A 25419-nucleotide genomic window follows, 5' to 3' on the forward strand; every position below is an offset into this window, starting at 1 on the left:
CATGCAACTGTTTTTTCTGAAATTTCAAAGTTACTCATTTTGGGGAGGACAAAATTTGTCTATAGAAAGAAATTATTTAAAAAATATTTCTGATCACTTTGTTACAGAATATAAGCAGAGCTACATTTCTGTGCTGTTGGTCAGTCAAATCTATTTCTCTTCCTCCTTGTTTACAAACTACCCCAACCACAGATAAAATGACGCAGAAACAGTCTCAGTGTCGAACTGTGTTACAGCTTTGCTATTTCTTTGGTTTGGGAAAGATATTGGGTCTCATGTTTAGACAAATAAAAGGGTCAATTGGAACAATTATTACATTTTATTTAAAGGTTTTAGAAGATGAGTGGCAGAACTCACAAAAGTTACCTGAATCACTTAAAAACCACAGAGTTGAAGAACTTTTTAAAAAGGAATAAATACCAAAATAACTTTTAGGATGATACTCGTGCAGTCTCTTAAACTGTCAAAGAGAGCAAAAAGAAGGCTGAAGACCTAAGGATAAAGTTATATTTACAACCATACTAAAGAGTACATTAAAACAAAAAGAATGAGGAAAAATATACTGTGCCTTACAGTTAAATGCTGTTATAAATGAGCATCATTTCTACGGACTCTTCAGTCCATTCGACAATATTCAAACGACAAAAACCGCATTACTCAAAGTGCTTCCACACTCCTTTGGAACTGCCTCTTACAGAATTTATCCTGCACATGGGATGTGCAGGGGAGACTCAGAATATCAGCAAACATGAAGCTGTTTCTCTCAATGGCACTTATTGGTCTTGACCCCAGTTGAGTGGAGGTCAACTACTGCTTGAAGCTTGTCATCTTGGGGTGGGAGAGCAATGTGAAGCCAAAGGGCACATTACCACAGTTCGTTCGGTGCAGCTATAAGTATATTCTATAAATTTCTCCTCAAAGCCCACTATCTGCTGAGAATTAAAGAGCAGATGAAACTTTCTAACCAATTCCAAGAATTTAATTAATGAAGCATAATTATTACAGAGTTTATACATAACTCAGTTTCTTAAAACCAAAGATTTTATTAATGAAAGGTGAAAATGCATGGCATTAATAGGACAAGCATGTGAATTCTAGAATACTAATCTGAGTAGTTTTTCTCTTGCTTAACAACTGATTATATCCATGGGCTGCAAAATCATATTCATGACAAAATTGTTAGTGTTTTGCATCGTCAAAGGAAAGACTGATATTTTTGCCTGAGTGTCCCACTAACCTTTAGGGCTATTATTTTTTAACCTTCTTTAAAAACTTTCTTTTCAAATAATTTAAATAACTACTTGGAAGTGCAGTGTGAGAACCTGAATGCTTCAGCCAAGCAGTGAAGGCAACAAACGTCCCGTAAAACTGCTCCCCTGCCTGAATTTGTATATACTAGAATAACCCTTCCCCCTCACTCCTGCAAAGGGTACCCAGAGCAGAGGGCATCTCTCGGCCATCACACGCTGCCAGTCAGCCTTCTCTGTTCCTCAGTGTTCTGACAAAGGCCTCTGGCCCAGTCGCTCAGGCCTCGGGTAATTCAGTCTTGCTCTCAATTAGCGAGATCTCCAGCACAGGTAAGAGTAGCTGAAAGGCATCCTGAACATAGGAAGCACTGTTTGATGCCTGTTGGTAATGAAAAAAAAGGAAAGAAAGAAAATATCATAATCACTTAAAAGAAAAAAATATAGCATAAGACAAAAACAAAAAGATTAATTTTTATAAATCCAACTGAATCTGTAGCCTGGCAAATAAGGGCAGACTTAATCATTTTGGTCAAGTTACAGGGGAAGAGTGACCTAGCTCTTAAGATCGTATCAAAGCACCAAAAATGAAGTTAAAAAGAATTACTACTAGGCCCTGGCTGGTTGGCTCAGTGGTAGAGCATCAGCCTGGCATGCAGGAGTCCCGGGTTCGATTCCCGGCCAGTGCACATAGGAGAGGTGCCCATCTGCTTCTCCACCCCTCCCCCTATCCTTCCTCTCCTTCCTCTCTGTCTCTCTCTTCCCCTCCCGCAGCCAAGGCTCCATTGGAGCAAAGTTGGCCCGGGCACTGGGGATGGCTGCATGGCCTCTGCCTCAGGTGCTAGAATGGCTCTGATTGCAGCAGAGCAACGCCCCAGATGGGCAGAGCATCGCCCCCTGGTGGGCATGCCGGGTGGATCCCGGTCGGGCGCATGCAGGAGTCTGACTGCCTCCCCGCTTCCAACTTCAGAAAAAAAACAGGAAAAAAAAAAAGAATTACTACTAACCTCTAGAAATACTGCAGTAATTAATGGATTAAGGACGTCTGCCTTTTCTTTGACCTATAATAAAGGATATAGTATTAAATGCATCCAACAGATTAAAAAAATAAACAGTATAATCCCACTTTAAAACACAGGTGCATGTGTGCACATGCATGCACACACGTACACACCCATACATAAATGTAAGCATAGAAAATGCCTGGACTGGGAGAGAGCAAAATATCATCTCTAGAAGTGATTTAAATTTCCTTTTTATTTTTCTATACTATCCAAATTAAGAATGTACATCTCTGTATTATATTATTGATTTTAAAAATTATTTTCATTTTGAAGAGGGGGTAGAAATAGTACATCTGACCAGAAAACTTTAGAAAAACTTTATAACAAAATATGCAGATATAAAAACATGTGCAGATATAAAAATGCAGATATAAATATGCAGATATAAAAATACTCAATGGTTTTTAAGATGGTGGTTTGAAAAAACATGGAAGTTAAATGACACCAATTTACTATTTGCATATGTTAGCACCTTATAGTTGATTTATAGGGTTAAAGTATCTGTATAAATAAGCACATGGAAAAATTTGGCCTCAGAATATTAACTTCAGGTAACCCAGGAGTTCTTTTCAAGAAAATGTACGAGAAAAAGAGAAGCTACATCCTTAGATTACACCTGTATAAACTATTATACCTTACAGACATAATCTAAATTCAAAATAAGAAAAATTAATTTGGGCCATGCTCTTAACATTTTAAAATCAATTTAAGGGCCCAGAATAACTTTGCTGACACACTGACACTTAGACACTTACTAAAAGTAATTTTATTTTACTTGAGATATAATTGACAACATTACAGTAGTTTCAGGTGTACAACATAATTTGATATCTGCATATAGCTCAAAATGATCATTACAATATTACAATAAGTCTAGTTAACATCCACCACCATACAGAGGTAAAAAGTTTTCTTTGTTATGAGAACCTTTCAGATCTACTCTCTTAGCAACTGTCAAGTGTTCAGTATTACCTGTAGTCACCATGCTGTACTTTACACCCTATGACTTATTTCACAACTGGAAATTTGTACCTTTTCACCGTCTTCATCCACTCTGTCCACCTCCAACCCCTACACTTGGCAAACACCAATCTGTTCTCTATATTATGAGCTTAATTTACTACAAAGTAATTTTTATTTGCTCATTTAAAATGCCTTTCATTTTATTCTAATTCATGATTACTAATTTCTGAGACATTCTTCCATAGTTCATACAACCTAAGTAAATTTTTATAATTCCTTAAAACCAAACCAAAACAAACAAAAAAAACTTTAGCTTAAACTACAACTCTCCTACTGGCTAGCAACTGCAAAGTACAAAAGTTGCCCGAGTCTAAGGCACTACTCCTTGAAACTAGGGTCAGGCTTCAGGGTTCTTATTTCATCATGAACTCCATTTCTAACACAGGTCTCAGAGAACAGCACAAAATGCACAGCAGACTTCATAGAAAGAGAACCAAAAAAGAGCTGCCAAACTCAGACTTAAACAAGCTGATCCTAAAACTCATGTGCAAATGAATACGGCTCAAACACCAAAAAATCTTGAAAAAAAAGGAACCAAGTTGGAAGACTTAAACTTCTTGATTTCAAAACTTACTACAAAGCTACACTAATCAAGACAATATGGGACTGTCATAACAATACACACAGAGATATGGTATATATCCATGAAACAATATTATTTGGTAATAAAGAGGAACTACCAACACAATTGGATGAACCTCAAAAACATCAGCTAGCCCTGGCCGGTTGGCTCAGCGGTAGAGCGTCGGCCTAGCGTGCGGAGGACCCGGGTTCGATTCCCGGCCAGGGCACACAGGAGAAGCGCCCATTTGCTTCTCCACCCCTCCGCCGCACTTTCCTCTCTGTCTCTCTCTTCCCCTCCCGCAGCCAAGGCTCCATTGGAGCAAAGATGGCCCGGGCGCTGGGGATGGCTCTGTGGCCTCTGCCCCAGGCGCTAGAGTGGCTCTGGTCGCAATATGGCGACGCCCAGGATGGGCAGAGCATCGCCCCCTGGTGGGCAGAGCGTTGCCCCATGGTGGGCGTGCCGGGTGGATCCCGGTCGGGCGCATGCGGGAGTCTGTCTGACTGTCTCTCCCCGTTTCCAGCTTCAGAAAGATGAAAAAAAAAAAAAAAAAAAACATCAGCTAAGTGAAAGGAACCGGACACAAAATACTATATATTGCATGATCCTGTTTATATTAAATATCCAGAATAGGCAAATCTACAGACAGAAAGTAGATTAGTGTTGCTTAAGGATAGAAGAGTATGAAGGGAAAGGAATGGGGAGTGACTGCTAATGGTTTGAAGTTTTCTGGGAAATAATAAAAATGGTCTAAAATCTGACTATGGTGATGGTTATACAACTCTATAAATATATCATAAAACCACTGAATTGTACACTTGAAATGGGTAAATGTTATGGCGTATAAACTCTATGTTAATAAAGCTATTTTAAAACATAAAACAGAAAATGGTGTAACAAGATGCATGACATCTTACCCCAACGGTCGTTAGGCAGGTGGTAAACTCTTTAGACAGGAAAGACAACTCTTTACACAACACAACTGTCATCCTAGAAAAGGAGGGAGAAAAGTCAGGAATGTCCCTTTTTTTGTTTTTCTTTCTCTCTTTTAGAAAGCTATATCAAACAACTGTCAAAAGAAAACAAACCACTTCTGGTATTAAACGTGAAAGAAGCAAGCTTTTCAAGGGAGTAAATATACCTAAGTCAGCTACCTTATGTATGTGAGGACTCATCTGAGTAGGCATTCATGTTTTAGGAAGAGAAGGTTCACTCCTTGGAAAAGCATTTTCCTACAATTATCCTCTAGAAAGTAATATACTATCAAGTTAAATCAAAGGAAATAAAATACATTTCAAGTAGACAAGGTAATACTAAAAATATCCTAAATTCCACTTAGAAATACAGTTAAAATAAATATGTATTCATTCATTCATTCAACAAATATTTTTTGGAAGTCTTCTCTGAGCCAGGTTCTAAGTATTGGGAAGATGCCAGTAAACAAGGAAAATCCAAGTTTTCATGGATTCTAACTTACTTGCTAATTAAGGGGGAGACTATATATGTACATATATAGTAGACAGTTGTATATGTTTGCATATACACATATATATATACTATACATGTGTATATATACATTTATATATACAGAAAAACATACACATCCATATATGCATGTTCATATATACATAAACATATACACTAGGTGGAGATATGAGCTAAGAAATAAAGCAAGCAAAGGGTTAGAAAATACTATTGTAGATTGGGTGGTAAAAGAAAGCAGCATTTAAGTGGAAATCTGAATTTGGTGAGGGAGTGAGCCATAACTGGAAGAGCATTCCAAGCAGTAGAACTAGCCCTCTTCGCACAGAACAGGCGGCTCTGCTTGGGGGTTGAGTCCTCATCCTAAGGATGTGCAGGACAAAGTGGGCCGCCACTGGGCAGCAGAGGGGCCCCAAGCTGCAGGTGAAGAGGAGGTCTGGAGCACATCGAGGGCGTCTCCCCATCCTAGCACACGAGACACTCTCTCACATTTTTTCCCATGAAAATTCTCATTACTTAATTAAAAGATTTATTTAGAATGTAATAGGTCTTTTTTCCCCCCTTATCTGTAACTATCTACATTCTATTATTTTTGAAACTTTTGTTCAAAATCAGCAATATAATGGAAAAAGGGGGGAGGGGCTGAACTTTCAGTCTGCATAACCTGGGCAGATTATTCAACTTCTCTTGGCTCTGCATTTTCTTCCCTTTTAAAACTGGACTAATCATTTACCTTTAGGATTGTTGTAAAATTAGAAATGATACATGTAAATTCCTTAGCATGGTGTCTGGCATGTAATTAGCACTCAATAACTTAATTCTCCTGAATTGAGATCCTTAGAACTATTTTCTGCTTTTACTTATGCAAAATTCTATTAAGACCAATAATCTGAGGAGAACTTGTTTTCAGTATAAAGTGGTTAATAAAATGGACAGAATTATAATGTAGACTTATTGCTCAGTGAAAAGAAATGCCACACTTGGCTACATACTAACTAAAATCCAAAAAGAACAAACCTCTAATAGATGAATGGTACAGTGTGAACAGTTTCCTGTTGAAAGTTCCTAAAACTTTGGAAATAAGCCAAGAAAACTCTTTCAGCGATTTGCACCCTTTAGAAGGATAGTTATACTCACTGGGAAAGGGTTCTGCTTCTTTCTATAGCTGCCACTTCCTGCTTCCGGCCATGCAGAACCAGAGCTGCCGTTTTGTGAAACAGTTCAATAGAGCAGGCCGTGAGCTCTGCTAGGCTCCGGATTGCAAATGCATGAATGTCCTGGATGGAAAACAAGACAAAGCACAGGATTTCTTTTTTTTTTTTTTTTTTTTTTTTTTTTTTTAATCTCAAAGGAAATGACACCACCTTGCTTCTCTCCTACTGAAGGATTCGGTATCTTGAAAGCAACGGAAACTAATAGCTGCCCTTTAATGAGCCTCTGCTTCCATAGTAGGACTAGAATTTTACAGCTGGACTCACAGCTGCAAGAACAGAGGCTGCCCCGAAGTCAGGTGTGGCCACGTGACAAAGTTTTGGCCAAAAGATTTAGATACAGTATTTTAGATGTCAGCTTCTGGAAACCCTCCTGACACCACAGGCACTCTTTGTCTCTTTTTCTTCATTCATTCTTTCCATCCTATAGTCTGGAACTAAGATGTTGCAATCTCGGAACACAAGGTAGAAATTAAGGATGGCAGTGCAGCAAAACACAAATCACTCTGGTCCTTGACTGCGATACCCCAACATCTCAAATCTTAAAAAAAAAAAAAAAAAAACCCAGGCTCATTTACTTTGCTTACCTCTATTGATTTTTCATTGATTTTCTCAGTTTTTTCTCCTTCCAACTGTTTTTCTCCTTCCTCCTCCTCTTCTAATGGCTTCTCCACAGATGTTCTGATCCATTCATAGGCTGTATTTCTTGCCTAAATAAGACAGATAATTACTGCCCATCAACAATTCAATTAGGCTCCCCAAGATTACTATGCACTGACCACGAGCACATTAGCAACATGGAAGCCAGTGCTTCTGTTCTCACATGAATGTAACATCTAGCTTTTCAGGACTTAACTTGCTAGGAACTCTCTACAATGCATATAACACTGCTGTCCACTCATGCCCATCTGAATTCTCTGATCCTTTAGCTTTTTTAAAACTGAGATATAACTTACATACTGTAAAATGCACCAATCTTCAGATCACAACTCAAGAAATGTTTACATCTGTATATGCCTATGTATCTGTGACTCAGGTAAAGATCAAGAACATTCCCATCACCCTAGCAGGTCCCCATACCCCTTCTAGTCAGTAGGAAGTCCCCCTCACCCTAACCAAAGGTAACCACTCTCTGTCTCACTATAAATTCATTTTACCTGCTCTTAAAATACAGATGAATGGAATCATAATGCAACCTAGTTTGTGTCTGGTTTCTTATGCTAAACGTACTGCCTGTTAAATTTACCCATGTAGTTGCTGCATGTCTCGGCAGTTCTTTCTTATTTACTGCTCTGTAGTATTTTATTTTATACGCATATCACAATTTACTCATTCTGATGATGGACCTCTGGCACGTTTCTCGTTTTCTTCTACTTCTGTAATACTATCTTCTGGTTCTCCCCTCATCGTTATAAGCTTTCCTCCTCAGTTTCCTATATGTAATGACGTCCCCTGGCAGTGCCTTAAAGGCCAGTATTACCCAGTGTTCTGGCCTTGGCTCTCTTTTCTCATCCTTCTCCCTCTCCTCTCCACCCATCTTATTGAAGTTTTTAACTATTCCCTACCTGCTGCTGATTCCGAAATCCTTATTACAGCACTGACCTCTCCTGAAAACAACATATTTCAATCACCTGCTAGACATATGTATCAGGATAGTCTATAGGCATCTCACACATAGCATGTATAAAATATGAATTGTCTTTCCCAAAATTTTTAATGCCCTTTTACTCCCCAGAGCTTTAGAGGAACATATATCAATCATCCAAGCCATATGTGAGCCATCCTAGACTCTTCCCTTCCCAATTAATCACCAAAATGGCCTGATTTTACCCTGTATGTTTCTCCCATCAGCCCCTCCTCTTCCTGTTACCACCACTTGAATTCAGATCTGCTGTGTCGCAATGGCACTCTGCCTGGTCCCCCTCCTTCTGACCTGGCTCATCTTAGATCCATCTTCCATATGCTACCAGGGATCTACCTGAGCCCTGAACTGACCACTCCTCTGCCCTTCAGCGGATCCCCATCAACCAGATCATGCTTTCACAAGATTTTAAAAAGTCCCCATGACCTAAACCCTACCTATTTCTCCAGCTTCCTCTCTTACCACTTTCTACTTTCTGATCTAATAGTGTGTGTCTGTCTTTGGTCATCCGTCCCCCTGTCCAGAATGCCCTTCCCACTATTCTTTTTTTCTCCTAAATCAGAGCAGTTCTTAGTGTTCTTTCCAACTTCCACCAAAACATCATCCCTTCCAGGCAACATTCAAAGGCCATCCAGGAGACTGAGTATCTAAACAACTCTTTTTTGTATGTCCAAGGTCCTCTGAGCACCCCTTCAACTTAGTACTTATCAAAATACACTGGAATTTCCTATGTGACTACCTCCTTAATAAACTAATTATTACAGGGCGGCTATCGCGTGTAATGGCACACTGTAGAGAACACTGTCTGTACACCCAGTGCCCGGCACACTGTAGAGAACACTGTCTGTACACCCAGTGCCCGGCACACTGTAGAGGACACTGTCTGTACACCCAGTGCCTGGCATACTGTAGAGGACACTGTCTGTACACCCAGTGCCCGGCACACTGTAGAGAACACTGTCTGTACACCCAGTGCCTGGCATACTGTAGAGGACACTGTCTGTACACCCAGTGCCCGGCACACTGTAGAGAACACTGTCTGTACACCCAGTGCCCGGCACACTGTAGAGGACACTGTCTGTACACCCAGTGCCCGGCACACTGTAGAGAACACTGTCTGTACACCCAGTGCCCGGCACACTGTAGAGGACACTGTCTGTACACCCAGTGCCTGGCATACTGTAGAGGACACTGTCTGTACACCCAGTGCCCGGCACACTGTAGAGGACACTGTCTGTACACCCAGTGCCTGGCATACTGTAGAGGACACTGTCTGTACACCCCGTGCCCGGCACACTGTAGAGAACACTGTCTGTTTTTATGTAGCCAGCTTTCACACTCCTCTCTTTTGCTAGCAGCTCTAGACTTTTCTCAGCTCACGTGATACAAATGGGGTTGCTTCCATCCTCTGACTCAAAGGGTTGACAAAGAATTCAGATTTAGCTACTAATAAAATTAATGCCCAGTCATTCAGTGATTAGTTCATGAAAAAGTGGCCTAAGCCAGTTCAGTGAACATCAGCCTCATGAAATCTGATAAAATTACTGGGAAAGGGAAGTTTACCCTGAGGCTTCCAGTAGTCATCTTACGACCAGGTGGAGAAGCTTCCCCAAGAATGAACCCAAAGAGAAAAAAGCAGCCAAGAGATGGGGAGGGGCGGGCTTCTGGTGAAGAGCCACGCCTGAAGCCAGGCTTGCCCCTGAGTTTTAGTTTCTCGAGCTAGTGAACACCCCTTTTTTCCAACGCCAGTCAGACTTGACTTTCAGTCATTTGCAATTTAGAGTTATGATTTCTAAGGAAATGATTATTGTCATTAAATGAAGTCATCTACTTGAGTGTAGTACAGACAAAATGTGTTCAGAGCCATACTCAGTCCACAGGAGTCCAGAGAAGACATTGAGAGTATTCCAGCTGAGAACTGAAATGAGCACTGGTGTGATTATAGATACAGCACTGGGGTGCAGCCCTGAAGGATCAATAGGCAGGGCTATCAGCTCTCCCTGGCCAGGAAGCAATTCACACCTGAAGCTAACTGGTCCTGAAATGTTTCTGAAGATGGGAAGAGAAGGGTGAAGAAGCAGCACACAGCCCAAGACCCAGTGAACAGGATCCCATGAGCTGACACTGGCATGTATGCTACGTGGGTACTGCTGTGGAAAGAGCCCTCCCTACCCACTCTGAGCTTTGACTAAAGTTCTTCTTCCGTGTTTCAGATGTGTAAAGACAGCTCAGGTATGACCACATAAAACCTAGGCCTAGGCCATGGAAGCCTCTCATTTCCACAGGTGACATGGTCACAGCTGAGTCACTGGGCTCTAGGAAATGGCAACCTCCAGCTTCCTAACAGCAGAGGCCACATCCCTTTATTTCTGAAACATTCAGAGTCCTGCAAACAGTTACATCTTCAAAAGAAGCTAGCACACTGGTGTCATGAAGGCTGGTGAGCACTGCCAACTTTAGCTGACCAACTCTGTGACCTACTTGAGGCTCTCACACAGTCAAAGCATCCCAAATGAAAATAGGTGAGGATGGCAGATGTGTGTGTTCCATGGGGGTACAACTGAGTTCAGCCTGCTCCCTGTGAGAGCATGACGCAGGCAGAAGGTGTGGAACTTAGACTATACCTTCAGCTTTAGTGACATCCTTGCCGGGAATTTTACCTTCTTTATCCACTAAATCCATGTAACTTTAAAAAAAAAAGATAAAAATCACCAAGAAGTAATCACTTACCCTGGCAAGTTTCTCTGGTTTGGAGGAGACATGCAGCTGGGAAAACAGCTCTGTTATCTCTTTGGTAAAGTCTTCATTGCCTAACAAGAACAACAACAACAAAAAAACCAAGTCCCAGGTAAGACACCGCAGAAAGACTGGTGAGAGTTGTGGGGGCAGAAGGGGTGTGGCCCAAGGAGGGCGAGGAGAGGATGGTGGTAGCAGTAGCAGTAGCAGTAACAGCATAACAACAACAGTAATAATGAGCTGGTGCGCTAGTGCATACAGAATCCTGTTCACCTACATCAGTGAATTCAAATCTCAAAACAAATTAGGAATCCAACTTTGGCCTTTTTACCCTCAGTCCAAATCCTGTGCTCTTTGTATTACATCCCAGACATATAAACGGAGAACTAGTGAAGGAAGAGTCCTAAGCAGGTACTACACATGTGCTTCCAAGGAAGTAGAATTTAAGTTGGGACAAAAAAAAGAAAATGAGTACAAGTTAGTCAGGAGAATGGAGAGAATTTCAGGCAGAGAAAACAAGTACAAAGATCCAAAGTGAAAGAAAGCACGAAGAGAAGTTTCATGGGTTGGGCGTGTCTTACCCTAAGGGAAAGAAGGGGGTAAAATGATGCTAAGTAGGGTCTAGGCAATATAGGGCCCTACCAACCACGGTGGGAATTCAAACTTTCTACTAAGGGAATGGGGAGCTGCTGAGTAACTGTAAACAGAAACAGAAATGTCCAATTTAAATTTCAGAAAGATCACTTTAGCACCTGAGGGGGCGGGAGGGAGTGAATTGAAAAAGGAACAGGAAGGGAGGCAGGAAGGCTAAGGCAAGAATCAAGGATCCAGGCAAAAAATAATGGTGGATAAAAAAAGGAAAAGGAAAAAGGGATTCCAGAATGTTGGAAAGATGGTAAAGAAGCTGTTGGAATAAGCCTGTTGGGAGACGTTGGGTAACACAGAATATTTATACTTGGAAAACACACATGCAAACAGGAGAATCAAGATCAAAAAATAATCAACACATATAAACAAGTGGCAGAAAATGCTCTTTTCCTCTCTACTCAACTAAATCCTACCCAATAGCCCTCTGAAGCCCAGCCCCAGGCTTCTCTGTACCACAGAATGCAGAGAACTCTTACGAACAGAAATCTTCTAGCACTAACAATCTGTATGACTCTTTCTTAGGCGCCACTTCATGGTTTATCAGAGCAAATTAATACTGCTTCATAGTGGCTTTTTCTCCAAAATAAATTTTTTTTTTTGGTTTGCTTTTTACAGAGACAGAGAGAGAGAGTCAGAGAGAGGAACAGACAGGCAGGAATGGAGAGATAAGAAGCATCAATCATAAGTTTTTCGTTGTGACACCTTAGTTGTTCATTGATTGCTTTCTCATATGTGCCTTGACCGGGGGCCTTCAGAGACCGAGTAACCCCTTGCTGGAGACAGTGACCTTGGGTCCAAGCTGGTGAGCTTTGCTCAAACCAGATGAGCCCACACTCAAGCTGGCGACCTCAAGGTCTCGAACCTAGGTCCTTCCGCATCCCAGTCCAACGCTCTATCCACTGCACCACCACCTGGTAAGGCTCCAAAATAAAATTTTTTAAAGAATGAGATAAATGTTTATAAAATTAAACTCCATCTTTTTCTCCCTGCACTCTATTGGATTATTGTGTGAACCCACTGGGGTGCATGAATCTCAGTATGGAATCAGACTCATCCCTTGCCCCTACATAATTTTGAGTTTAGCTGAGAGATCAAAATGCCTGCCTAAGAGTCAGGTTTTAGATTTTTAGACAGTAAGAAATGATTAGGAGTTGTTTTATAAGTTATGTCAATTATATCATCTAGTGAGATCAGCTTTTCCCAAAACTATATTACACCTGGGATCATTAAACCATTTGAATTTTCTGCCTGAATGCCAAGAGAAGGACAAAGAATAGCAGATGGAGGGAAAGGAGCCAAGATAGAATTTTTTTTCCTAAGGATTTTAGAGAAAAAGCCATCTTATTATAGTTTTATAAACATTCAAATATGGATATATTAAATCTAAGTGCTCAAAAAGCTCTTACTGCTAAGGATTGATCAAAAAATGTTTGGAGATCACTGCCACGTATTCCCCGCAGACCTGAGTATAAAAAGTAGTTGTTACATTAAAATAAAAGTGTGTAAGGATGGAAAGGAGACAGGGCTAGTGTTTTGAAAGGACTCAGGACAGATGCTAACATCTCCCCAAGCAGGAAGCCTCCTTGCAAAGCAAAATGATCAGGTAGTAAGATACAGGGGCAAGAGCTAAGGATGCCGATAGAAAATAAAGATGACCGACATCACCAGAATCAGGTTCTGAGGTTTTCTCTCCCCTCTGCCACCCCCACTTTTTTTTTTAACCAACTTCATTGAGATATAATTAAATACCAAGGTCAGTGTTGCATTCTCAACCAAAATCCCAGGGGAGGACTCTCAGCACCCCACTGCTATTTTTACAGAGTCCTGATCTCTGGGAAACACGTAAAAGAGAAAAATACTGTAGAACACAAATCTATCTGTTTAGAACCTCCCTTAGAATCTTCTGACTGGTATTTCAAGAGCAAGATTTCTGATTACTATGCAAAGCCAGATGTTAGCTAAACGGAGCAGATACTATTGATGGCACTATGTACAAATAAGTTTTTAAATAATTGAGGGCTGTCACACTAGGTTTACATTAGGAACAAAAGAGCAACTAAAGCAAATCAAAATTAATTTATGGGCTTCCTGCTAAGTGAGAGTTTTAAAATTCAGATCTTTATCTATTTACTTATGCCATCCTAATAATGAAAATAGCCACCATTTGTTGAGTGCTTAATATGTGGCACAAATTATATAATACTTCCTTTAGTCCTTACAACAACCTGAGAGGAATTAGCATTCTCTTCTTAATAGTTGAGGAAACAGAAGCGTTAAGTAACTTTCCAAGGTTGCGGGGTTTAGTAAATGGCATATCTTGATTTTGACCCCAGATCTAACTCCAAAATCCATCCCTTTACCCACCATGCCATACTGCCTTCTCATTACCTCAAGACAGCTTTAAAAACTTGCTTTCAAGAACTATTTCATATAAGGATTCTTTACAGAATTAAGATGTCATTTAGCAAAATGTTATATAACCGCCCAGTTTAACTTCTTAGAACACTGTATAGACCACAAATGGGAACAAAAAAGAAAAAATCATCTCAATCCAGATTCTATACATTTGACTTTACTTCCTTCTCTCACAAGAAAGACACTAAGATTCTCACTCAAAGTACTCTGCTAGTTATCTGGTTTTCTACCCACAGCAGATTAGAAAAAGAAAAGAAAATTTAGAGCAGTGGTTTTCAACGTTTTATCACATGGAGAGTAGTGAAAATAGGAGAATTATTTTGGGGACCACTAAGACAGAAATTACCCTGAACATAAGTGATTCAACTAAGATCACTGAGTCTATAGTCGTAATACAACATCAGGGTGGTTAACTCTTTTACAAACTGGCACAAAATTTCTGGCAGACTGGCACTGGTCCACGGACCAGCAACTGAAAAACACAGCTTTAGGTAAACCATCTAATTTCCTAATAATGTTACAAAATTGCACAGTTACTACATTTACACTTTCTGAGGAATGTATAAATATATATTAAAAACATGGCACAAAAAATTTTGAAAATGAAAAAAAAAATTTTGAAAATGAAAAAGACAAACTATCACCCAAATTTTGGATAACTGCCACCCTACATACCTTAATTCAAAGTGAGGACAGGGGTTACAGGAGCCAGAGAGGCATGGGAGCAGTATCTAGGGATATATGAAAGCTCAGAGATGACCAGCCAGCCAGAAGCAGGAATCTGACAAAGGCAGCTCTCTAACTGAAAAAAGCAGGCAGAGATGTGAGTTGCAAGATCAAACATGGAGAAGCCACAAAGAGCTTAAGGGTAGGGAGTTTGGGGTGAAGGGGGAGGCATGCATATAAAGCCAACTGCTTACAGCAGTGCCTACTCAAGGTCAAAGCTGCAGAGAATCTGCATGAAAATTCTCAGTGAGAAGAGTAAACTCAAGCTCAATAACTGAAGGGCAGTACACTGCATATAAACACTACCTCCTTCCTGCTCAGAGGCTAGGTTTTCATCTTACCATTTTTCTCCTCTTCCTCTTCCTCAGAGAACTCTGCTAAGGAGAATGCTTCTTTTAGTTGCTCCAATTCAAGTTTTAGAGTCTCTAATTCTTCTCCGCTTAGAGAATTAAGGACAGATTTCACCTGAATAAATATAACATAAAATAGTAAGTAATGGGAGTATAAAAGAAAATCATTCTCAAACGAAGAAGAGGCTACTGATGAAATTAAAAATTAGGAGCTCATCACCCAGCATAATCTATTCCTTAAGAACCCAAAACAGGCTGGTCATTAGAGAAAGGAGGAATTTTCACTTCCAAAAAGAACATAAGAAAGAAATATCTGGAAATTATTAGTGCTTACCAATAACTTAGAAATTAGGGGGACAATGAAATAGTCTTAAATTAATTAAAAGCTAACAGATAACTGTATCCAAATTGGCAGCTTAAGCCAAAGAAACTAAAAAAAAAAATCAAGGTGAAGAAAAAATAACAAATGTGTTAAGATTTCTTTGCTAATCTCTCCTTTTTTTGTTTAAATTTACAGAAATAACATTTGACTCATTTTGTTTCTAGAAATTAGTTCAAACATTCATTTTTAGTTTGTTTTGGGCATGCTATTCTCGGTCTCAAGCCTCCATCTGAAACACATTTCCTCTTTTAACTGCACAAGAAGAAAAGAACGACGCAGCATTCCTTCGCTTGGAGATGACACCAGTTGAAATTGCTGGTTTAGCATTACCTTCACTTCGCTTTCTTGGGAAAGCATCTCCAGAGCTTCCAGATGTGAAAGGCCTTGAAATTCATCAAAGAGTAGCCCATAATGAGTTTTCTTGTCCGTTTCCATAGTAACCTCACTGGCAGTCCATTGCTTCTCTTTCTCCTTCGCCTCTCGTAAAACCTGGAGAAGAGACAGAGGCATTCCACTGCAGTAAGTAAAGAGAGCTCAAGGGTGAGTTCCGAGAGTCAAGGGGAGCAAAGCGGAGATGGCTAACAGCACAGAGCACCGCCCTCTCATTCCTGGCATTGATTCACATCTGACAGGCTCAGGAGCTGCAGGGAAAATGATCACACAGAATTTGAATCCAGACAGGGTAAATAACACCCAAGGACCCAGGTGTTTCTCTGAAAGTACTTTGAACATTAATCTAACAAACAACTCTGAAAGGGCTTGGCATCTTACGCTGTACTGACAGGAGGCTCCTACAGAAAGAGGAGGAAAAGAAGAACTGGACAGTTTTCTAAGCATCAGCGTTCTCCTTCCCCTCCTACCCGCACCAAAAAAAAATATTTTAAAAGCCTTAATTAAAAAAAAAATCTTTAAAAAGTCTTTAAAAGGAAATGCTAACAATGCCCCAAGTTATCACACGCAAAAATACAGATAAAAACAGAGATAGCCAAAAAAACCCCAAAAAAACAGAGACAGGAAACAAACAGGCAAAGACAGTAAGTACCTGAGACAATGTAGAATTCTGGATCATCAGACCCTTGGTTCTTTTAAATCCAGGATCCCCTTCTGCTATTACATCCATTGTCTTTTTCCCAATGAATTCTAAAGCATCCAAACCACCACTGATAACAGTCTTTCCCTAGGAAACACATGCAACCTTATTACAATAATATTGAAAAAAGACATTTGCTTTTTTTGAATATATAAAATAGTGGCTTATAATACCAAGTGCTGGCAAGAATGTAGACCAAGTAAAACAATCATACACTGCTTGTGAGAATATAAGTTTTATAATCACTTTGGAAAACTGTCAATTATCTACTACAGCTCAACCTATAAATATCCTTGACCCAGCAATTCTATACAAGGTTACATACTCAACAGAAATTTGCATAGAAGTTCATCGAAAGACATATAAGAATGTCAGAGCAGTGTTTTTGTAAAAGCTAAAAATTAGAAACTACCCCAATATTCACCACTGTGGCACAAATAAATGTGACACAGTCACACAATGGTACACAGCAAAGAAAACAGAATATATCACAAAAACTTCACCAACATAATGTAGAGTGAAAGAAGCCAGATATAAGAGTACATTCTGTAAGTTTAAAAGCAGACCAAGTTAATCTATGATGGTAGAAGTCAGGATTGTGGTTAGCTTGGTGGGCAAGAGCAGGAGCAGGAGGCAGATGACTGGGAGACGGCACAAGGGGGACATTTCCTGTACGCTCATCTTGTTTCTTTGTTGTTATTTTTATTGATTTCAGTGAGAGGAAGAGAAAGAGACAGAAACATTGATCTGTTTCTGTGTGTGCCCTGACGGGGGACCGAACCAGCACCTCTGTGCTTCGGGACAACACTCTGACCAACTGAGCTATCCTGCCAGGGCCATCATGTTGTTGCTTAGTCTGAATGTGTTCACGTTGTGAAAATTCACACTGACCACTTAGGACTTCACTTTTCTACATATGTGTTATACTTCAATAAAAAGTTAAAATTAAAAAGTACTAGCTACCACCTGACCTGTGGTGGTGCAGTAGATAAAATGTCAACCTGGAACACTAAAGTCGATGGTTTGAAACCCCAGGCTTGCTTGGCCAAGGCACATAGGAAAAACAATCAGTGAACAACTAAAGTGAAGCAACTAAAAGTTGATGCTTCTTGCCATTTCTCACTCTCTCTCCCTCCCTCTCTCTCTGAAAATCAATAAATGAAACCTTTAAAAAAGTAAAAGTACTGCTATCGATCCTCATATAGAAAAGCTATTAAGCTTCTTACATTACCCTTTTTAAAATGTTTTTAATCATATGTAGTTTTACAAGTATCCATCATAAATATATGTCCCCTTTGCCTAAAAGATGCAATTACGAGAAAAATATTTCAGTAAAGCAGTCTTCTAGGGCCACCCAACTAAGAACTCTCAGTCCACGATGATGACATACACTGCGGCTCTGTTACATTTCACCTCCTGCTTCCTCCTTCACTCCTTACTTTTCAAGTAGCTCTCACTCCACCCGGAGGATCAAAGTAACTGGTCTTCAGCAACCCGGAATGCCACTGAGTAATTTATCCCCTGGTTTTTCAAGGAGGGAGAAAGAGACAAAAGCCCATTACAGCCATGGAAGAGAGCAGGCCGCCTTGCTCTTCTACACTCACTGTGCTCTGAACAGCAGAGGTGATGGTCGAGAACACACCAAATGGTCCAGTCATTGGGGAGAAGTTTTCATCCTCTTCGGCATTTGTCTCTCCTGCAGAAGGGAGGGGAAGTGTAAACATGAAGAGATGGTCCATAGATAGTGTTGTTTTATCAGCATCTATGTAAATTTTCAAAAAATTAGACCCTACTTCCCAAATATAAGGTATTAGCCCTTTTTGCTTTATTAAATTATTTGTCTATTTTAAAATGAAAGACAAGGTAGCTTTGTTCCATTTTTATTTCATTTCAGAAATAAAATCCAGTCTCTTGAACAAACTACTGATATCTGTAACAACACTCTCTCTATATACACACACACACACACTATATATATACACACACACACACACACACACTCTATATATATATATTTATATTGTATGATTCCATTTACACGATCTTCTGGACAAAGTAAATTACAGAGTCAGAAAGTGATCAGCAGTTGTCAAGAGCTGAGACTGGGTAGACACATGAGGGACTTTTGGGGGATAGTAAAAATATTCTTGCATCTTCATCGCCTATATAGGTATAGAAAAAAATCTCTATCTGAATAATCACAACAGACTGTAATTATACAGTGTAAACAGGACTGTACGTTTGTCAAAACATAAATATATACCTAACAAAACATAAAACTATATACCTAAAAAAAGTAAACTTGACTGTTCATAAATCATAGCTCAATAAACCTGGCTTTTTAAAATCCAGTCTAATTTAAATTTTACCCTAGAAAATTAAGCTTATTTGTTAGGAATCAGACATGCATTACAAAGATGAACATGTTTCATTGAAAAAAAAAATCTGTTCTATTTTATTAACTTTGAAATCTCTCACAGGAGATCAACAAATAACTAATTATTATAGGGAGGACTTCCACTTCTAGCTTTGATGAGTTAACTAGTATTGGACTTGCTCTTCAACCACAGCATCTAGAAAACTGGACAAAATAGAAGAAATAACTGCCTGTGGACACTGGACAACGGGTAGCAAGGGCTATAATGCAAGAGAGAAGAGAAACAATAAAGCAAACCCTATGGCTAGCTTAGCTTTCCAGACCACAGCGTGGGGAGGGGAAACCCAAGCACAGCATGGCAGTCTCGCTAAGAGGAAGTGACAAAGACTGGAGTCTAGGAAGGCTGAAACACTGGAATTTGCAGGTCAGCGTACTCGACAGGAGGGAGCTACAGAGGTGAGATGTTCCAGGAATCTATACAGGAGTGCTTCTGAGTCTTCGGATAAATACTAAGCTGTTGGTGCACTGGGAGAATCCACAATACTGGGAAAAAGCTACCATAGTGCTATAAACTAAACAAATCCCAAAGCTCAGGCTAGGTTACATGACATCTGACTTCTGAGCAGAGTTTAACTAGAGAGACCTAGTTAACTACCTGGGAATTAGGTAGAGATCTCAGATGGGTCAGAGGCCTTAGTAGTAGGGACAAACTAGCACTTAAGAGTAATGGCTGCTCTTCAGAAAGTCAATCTGACTCAAAAGAAAAACGATACAATTGAGCAGAGAGAAGCAAGAGTGGGACACAATAAAGCCCTTGAGGAATGAAGAAAGCAAACTTGGGCCCTGAAAAGGCTTTCTATTTTGTGACCCAAGGCCCTCTTGAGCCCTAGTTACAACTCTGTCCTTTAGGCTTAAGTGAGAGTCAATTTCTACTTGATCAGGGCAGGCCTCTAAAATAAAACTCTACCTTCACAAAAACCCAAACATGAAAAAATACACCTCCAAAATTAACACATTAAAATATATTTTTGTATGATAGTTTCAAATAGCTAACTCTTATTGGGCTCTTACTCCATTGTGCCAAACAGTATGATAGGCAATTTTTACATTCCACATTCACGGCCATATTTATTTAAGGTTTATAAGAATCCTTTGAGATATAAAATACCCATTTCACAGGTGAAAGAAGTGAAGTGAAGACACATGTAAAAAGCCTCCGTAAGCCAACGATTCAAATTCCCTTTCTCACCAGTCCCATCATGCCCTGGAATATCAGACACTCAGTACTTTTCTACTGAAAAATGAGCTTAACCAGTGCACTTTGATCCATAATTCTATGTCTTACTATTTCCATATACTGACCTGTTGCATGCTGGGCCTCAGCTGAAATTTCACTGGGACTAGGGATTCCAAGGGAAGTCTCTGCCTTCTCAATGACATTTGAAATGCCTTGTCCTAACAAGGAAAATGATAATCTTTTATATTTAAGTATTACCTGTTATTAGTCACCAAATTACCTGCTATTAGTCACCAAAACTGAAGAAACAAACCAAAGATCAAACCCATAGATCTTTACATTCATTATAGCCATAGGACATGTTATTTTAATATTACATAATCTTTGAGAATTCATCCTTACCAAAAGAAAAACAAAACAAAACATGATACATTATCACCACTGAATAACTTTGTATTAACAAGTCCTAACATGAACTTTCTGAGGAGAGGCTGCAAACTCTAGGAGCTTACGGATCAGCCCATCCTTACTAATGCATCCTCAAACTATAAACACAAAAGAAATGAACAAAATCACTTTAACACAGATCTGTAATAAAATAGCCACAAAGATTAATAAAATAACAGACGGCCTTACCTACGGTGGCTACTGTAGCTGAGGCAGAGGAAAGTAAAGACTTGCCCCAGCTGCCCCAGTAGCCCCATCCGGTCTGGGGTTCATCTTTGGAAACAGTCTCCTATTTTCCCCGTAGCCAGAAAAACAAAAGGCAAAGGAAATTAAAAAATTAGGGGGAAATAGGTGTGTATAGACTAGGCATCTATTACTAATCAAAAGTACAGACAAACAAATACATGTTTGGCTAAAATGTACTGCTTGACTGACAAATGTATATAACCTACATGTAAGCACCACACAGCAAAGACAACTACTCATAAAGGCATTTGTAAAATAAAACTGAGAAAATTGTTTTATGGTTATGGAAGGAAAGAAAGAGGTACAATCTTAAATTGGTATTGATTCCAAATTATTTTAACCCTAACAATTAAGTTTTTAAAAGATACTTTACTTCGCCTGCAGCCTGTGACTCCTGAACAGGAAGAACTTCTGAAGTCTCACGGTCACTGGAAGGTTTAGACTCCGGTCTTTTCCGAGTAGAAACCATAGGTTCTGGTTTACTCTCTGGCTTGATACTTTGGTCAACAGACTCAGAATTCTCGGCTGGCTCAGGGTTTCCATCTTCCAGGACTGGGGTTGCTTCGGTTATCACTGGAGTCTCAGTATCACCTTTATCCGACATGATTAGATCATCACCTGGTAAACTAAAAGCCCAAGAAAAAAATTAATTATATGGGGTTTTTTTGCTTTAAATTACTCGTTTAAACTACTCAGTTTGAGATTACCCTAGACTCACATGCAGGTTTATAAAATAATATAGAGAAATCTGAAAATCCATCACTCTGTTTCCCCCCAATGGTAACAATCTATATAACTACAGTATACTATCAAAGCCAGGACACTGATAAGAGACCACTGAACAACCTTCCCAAGATATCACTAGTTTTATATGCCTCATTTGCGCATGTGTAATTAGCTCTATGAAAATCTACCCCATGTATAGCTTTCCGTGACCATCACCACAGTCAGGATACAGAAACAGTCAATCGCAAGGATCCCGAGTTATTCTTTATTAGCCCATCCCATTCTCCTCCTATCTCACAGCAACCACTGATCTGTTCATCTCTGTAATTTTGTCATTTCAAGACATTATAGGAGTGCAATCATGGAGTGTGGAACCTTTCGAGATCAACTTTTTCCACTCAGCATAAGACTAGACCCTCAAGATCTATCCAGTTGCTGTGTATATCAATAGCTTCTCCTTTTTATTGCTGAGTAGTATCCCTTGGTACGCACATACCTTGATTTGTTTCACCATTTACCTGTTTCAGAATATTTGAGCTGTTTCTAGTTTGGTGACTATTACAAATAAAACAGCTATAAACATTCACATATAACTTTTTATGGAAATACAAGCTTTCATCTCTCTGGGATAAATGACCAAGAGTATAATCACTGGTACTTATTTAATTTTATAAGAAATTGATATACTCTTTTCCAAAATAGTATTTCCACCAGCAATGTATGAGTGATCAAGTTTCTGTGCACTCATACCAGCATTTTGTGGTATTATTTTTTATTTGATTCATTCTGATTGGTGCATAATGATATTTCACCATGGCTTTAAGTTGCATTTCTCTAATTGTTAATGGCATTCAACATCTTTTCATGTGCTCATATGCCATCTGTATATCCTTTTCAGTGAAATACATATTTGTATTTTTTGCTCTTTTTCTAATTGGATTTTTCTTTTATTGTTGAGTTTCGAGAGCTCCTTTTATATTCTAGATTCAAGTCTTTTGTCAGATATGTGGTTTGCAAGTTATCCCAGTTTGTAGCTTATCTTTTCATCCTCTTTACTGGGTCTTTCACAAAGCAAAAATTTAATTTCAACGCGGTCCAATTTATCAGTTTTTCCTTTTACTGACTGTCATTTTAAAAAATATTTGTCATTAATCATTTCTACCATAATTTTTCAGAGAAATCATGAAATTTAAGCCATCAGAAAGGATTTACATTAGAGCAGCTATTAAACAGCAGTGTTAACCAATTCAGTTCCTTTCAGAAGTATAACTCTTTGGCAATTCAAACCAAGATACTATTGGTGTTTTTACAAAGTGCAGATGCTGGTTTGCAGGATAACCAAGTATCTCCAGGAATAAGTAAATACATATCTCATACATAAATACATACACATATACATACACACAATGAGACCTTAGGTATCTGTAAACACAGATTTTGTACCATTATATATTAAGTGACCCATATATATAATATACTAAGATTAGACCAAATCCATGCCATAAAACCATTTCTAATGTATTAGAAAAGAGATGTGTTAACAATTTAGGTAGTTTGGAAGGAGTACTATAACTGAGGTATACACAAAAGGCTGAGAGAACAGAGAAAGAAGACTGCTAGAAACAGAGAATAATGTTTATGTACAACATATCTAAAATAAACAAAATACTGGCCACAAACTGGGATATTTGCATGACAAATACAGCCTAGAGATATTTTTTACTTGGCCTGCACAGTATTTAAACATTTTTAACTATTAACTGCTAACATTTAAAACTCAAACTTGTATACAAATATAGATTTCTAACTTCCCTTGTAAAATTGAAAGGTCTCACAACATCGGGCCCACATTCGACCTGGTAATAACTAGCTCACACCAAACAGTTGCTGGGATATTTTAGACAGGCTGGTGCTCTCTAATTCCCCACAATCTCCACCAAAATCAATTTGCTTGTTTATGTTACCTGATTAACCCCTACAGGCACCTGAGCTTAAAGGGCACTTAGGATGTCAACAGATGAAGATGCCATTGAGAGAATTCAAGTGTGTGGAAACAACTCGTGGGAAAGAGCAAAGGTCTGAGGTGTGACAGTACAGAAACAGACAGATAGCAGGAATAACTACAGCAAGGAGAAGAATGGTGGGAAGGAATAGGCTGGAAAGGGAGATGTATAAAACACCATGGATCCAGGTCATATGGTTATATGACATACACACATTAGCCATTCCCAAAACACATAGAAAAAAAACATAGATACAACCACCCACAGACACACCGAATCTGAAATACTCTTCACTCATTCACTTGCAAACATCTGTTGAAGACCTACTCGGTACCAAGCTACGGAGATTGATAAATAAAGATACAATTTCTGCCCCCTTACTCCAAGGGCCTAATAGGAAAGACATAATATCCAATTAATGTTTTATGCAGTTGAATATACACTTTCTAAACTATCTCTTTACTCTCCACTGCTCTATCCAAATTGCAACACATAGTAATAATATTATATATATGTATTTTTTAAATATAGCATGCTATACATAACATACACAGGGTGGGGCAAAAGTAGGTGTACATGTGAAACAGAATTTATTACTGTATTATTTATTAGGTATTGTATTCTTTTCCATACGAACAACTGTACACCTACTTTTGCCCCACCCTGTACAGTATACATACTACATAATTTATGTAATTTCCTAAGGCTGGGAGGACATACTCTAACACCCGTTATCTCTATTCTTTCTGTGTAACACAGATTTAAAGAGCACCTAGAATGCGCTAGACATTTGAGCTAGGGGAGAAGTTTCTGTGCTGCTGTTTCTCACCATCATTACTTTCATCATCAGATGGCTGTACCATCCTTGTGCTCTATGGATTCATAGTCTGGAAGGAAAGGGTGAAAAAAAAATAGGAACAAATATCAAGGTCATGGGTTTGCACTATTTGATGTTTTGTAACCTTTCTAAGTATTCTGTAGTAAGTGTGTTATTTTCATAATCAGAGGAGAAATACTCCAAGCACTGAAACATTGCAGCAAAACTAAATGACTGAATCATAATTTGTTTGCTTTTTTTTTTTTTTTTTTTTTTTTTTTAGGTAAAAATGTATACAGTCAAAAATATATACAGTCGTCGCATGTCCTTGGAAGTCCCAGCCAACAGGTGCCCCAGTGGAAGGAGGTGTCGCCCAGGACTCCAGCGCCCGCGCTCGCAGAGCGACTCCTCCCGGCTCTGTCCGCGGGGACCGCGAGGACGCCGGGCCACCCACCCGCGTCTCCGCGTCCTCGTCTGCCAACGCGGCTAGGACTGCCCGACAGGGCTCCCCGAAAGCCTCAGCGACACGATGCACAGAACCGCCCCTGGGCGCCAGCTGCCGTTCGGGCTTGCGGCGGCGGCGGCTGCTGACATCATTACCATCGTTAACCCCTAGACGGGCAAACCGGCGCCCTCACTCCTTGCCGCCCACAAACGGGAGCTCTAATGCAAACAGACGCTACGTTGACAACACCTCGTCCACGACAACTTTTCCTTACACAAACGTAGCGCTTCAATAACCAAAGCGCAGCCTCAGGGTCCAGCGCGAGATATCCGACCCCCAGCGTCAGAAAGCTTTCCTCCACCTCCCCAGCGAGCCGGACCCCGAGGGGCCGGCTTCGGGACGCCGCACCCCCACCGTCCTCCTCCCGGGAAGCCCCACACCCAGCCCACTGCCACCCTCACCGCCGCCACAGCTGCAAACCAGCCGCTCCTACTACCCCGGAAGTACTCCTTCAGCGCGGAGGCGGCTCCGCCGACACAAGAGCAC

General features: G+C 39.8%; 1 protein-coding gene across 5 annotated transcripts; it reads right to left on the reverse strand.

Moving 5' to 3' along the window:
- Positions 1 to 214: 214 nt before the first annotated feature.
- Positions 215 to 25400, reverse strand: FAM114A2 (family with sequence similarity 114 member A2). 5 transcript variants are annotated; one of them, XM_066342055.1, is made up of 15 exons: positions 25335 to 25352; positions 24441 to 24498; positions 21256 to 21508; positions 20826 to 20925; positions 20315 to 20407; positions 18180 to 18271; positions 16528 to 16662; positions 15816 to 15974; positions 15095 to 15218; positions 10959 to 11038; positions 7174 to 7296; positions 6513 to 6652; positions 4811 to 4883; positions 2252 to 2305; positions 215 to 1626 (listed from the first exon to the last, which is right to left on the reverse strand). In XM_066342055.1, exons 3-15 carry the CDS (start codon positions 21484 to 21486, stop codon positions 1525 to 1527), a joined length of 1506 nt encoding a protein of 501 aa, XP_066198152.1. In that variant the 5' UTR covers positions 21487 to 21508; positions 24441 to 24498; positions 25335 to 25352; the 3' UTR covers positions 215 to 1524. The 5 variants fall into 5 exon arrangements, with proteins under 5 accessions (XP_066198152.1, XP_066198151.1, XP_066198154.1 ...); XM_066342054.1 differs by lacking the exon at positions 24441 to 24498 and having other exon boundaries at positions 25335 to 25400; XM_066342057.1 differs by lacking the exon at positions 24441 to 24498 and having other exon boundaries at positions 25323 to 25366.
- Positions 25401 to 25419: the final 19 nt, after the last annotated feature.

This window comes from Saccopteryx leptura, chromosome 6 (assembly GCF_036850995.1).
Source record: "Saccopteryx leptura isolate mSacLep1 chromosome 6, mSacLep1_pri_phased_curated, whole genome shotgun sequence".
NCBI classification, from domain to species: domain Eukaryota; kingdom Metazoa; phylum Chordata; class Mammalia; order Chiroptera; family Emballonuridae; genus Saccopteryx; species Saccopteryx leptura.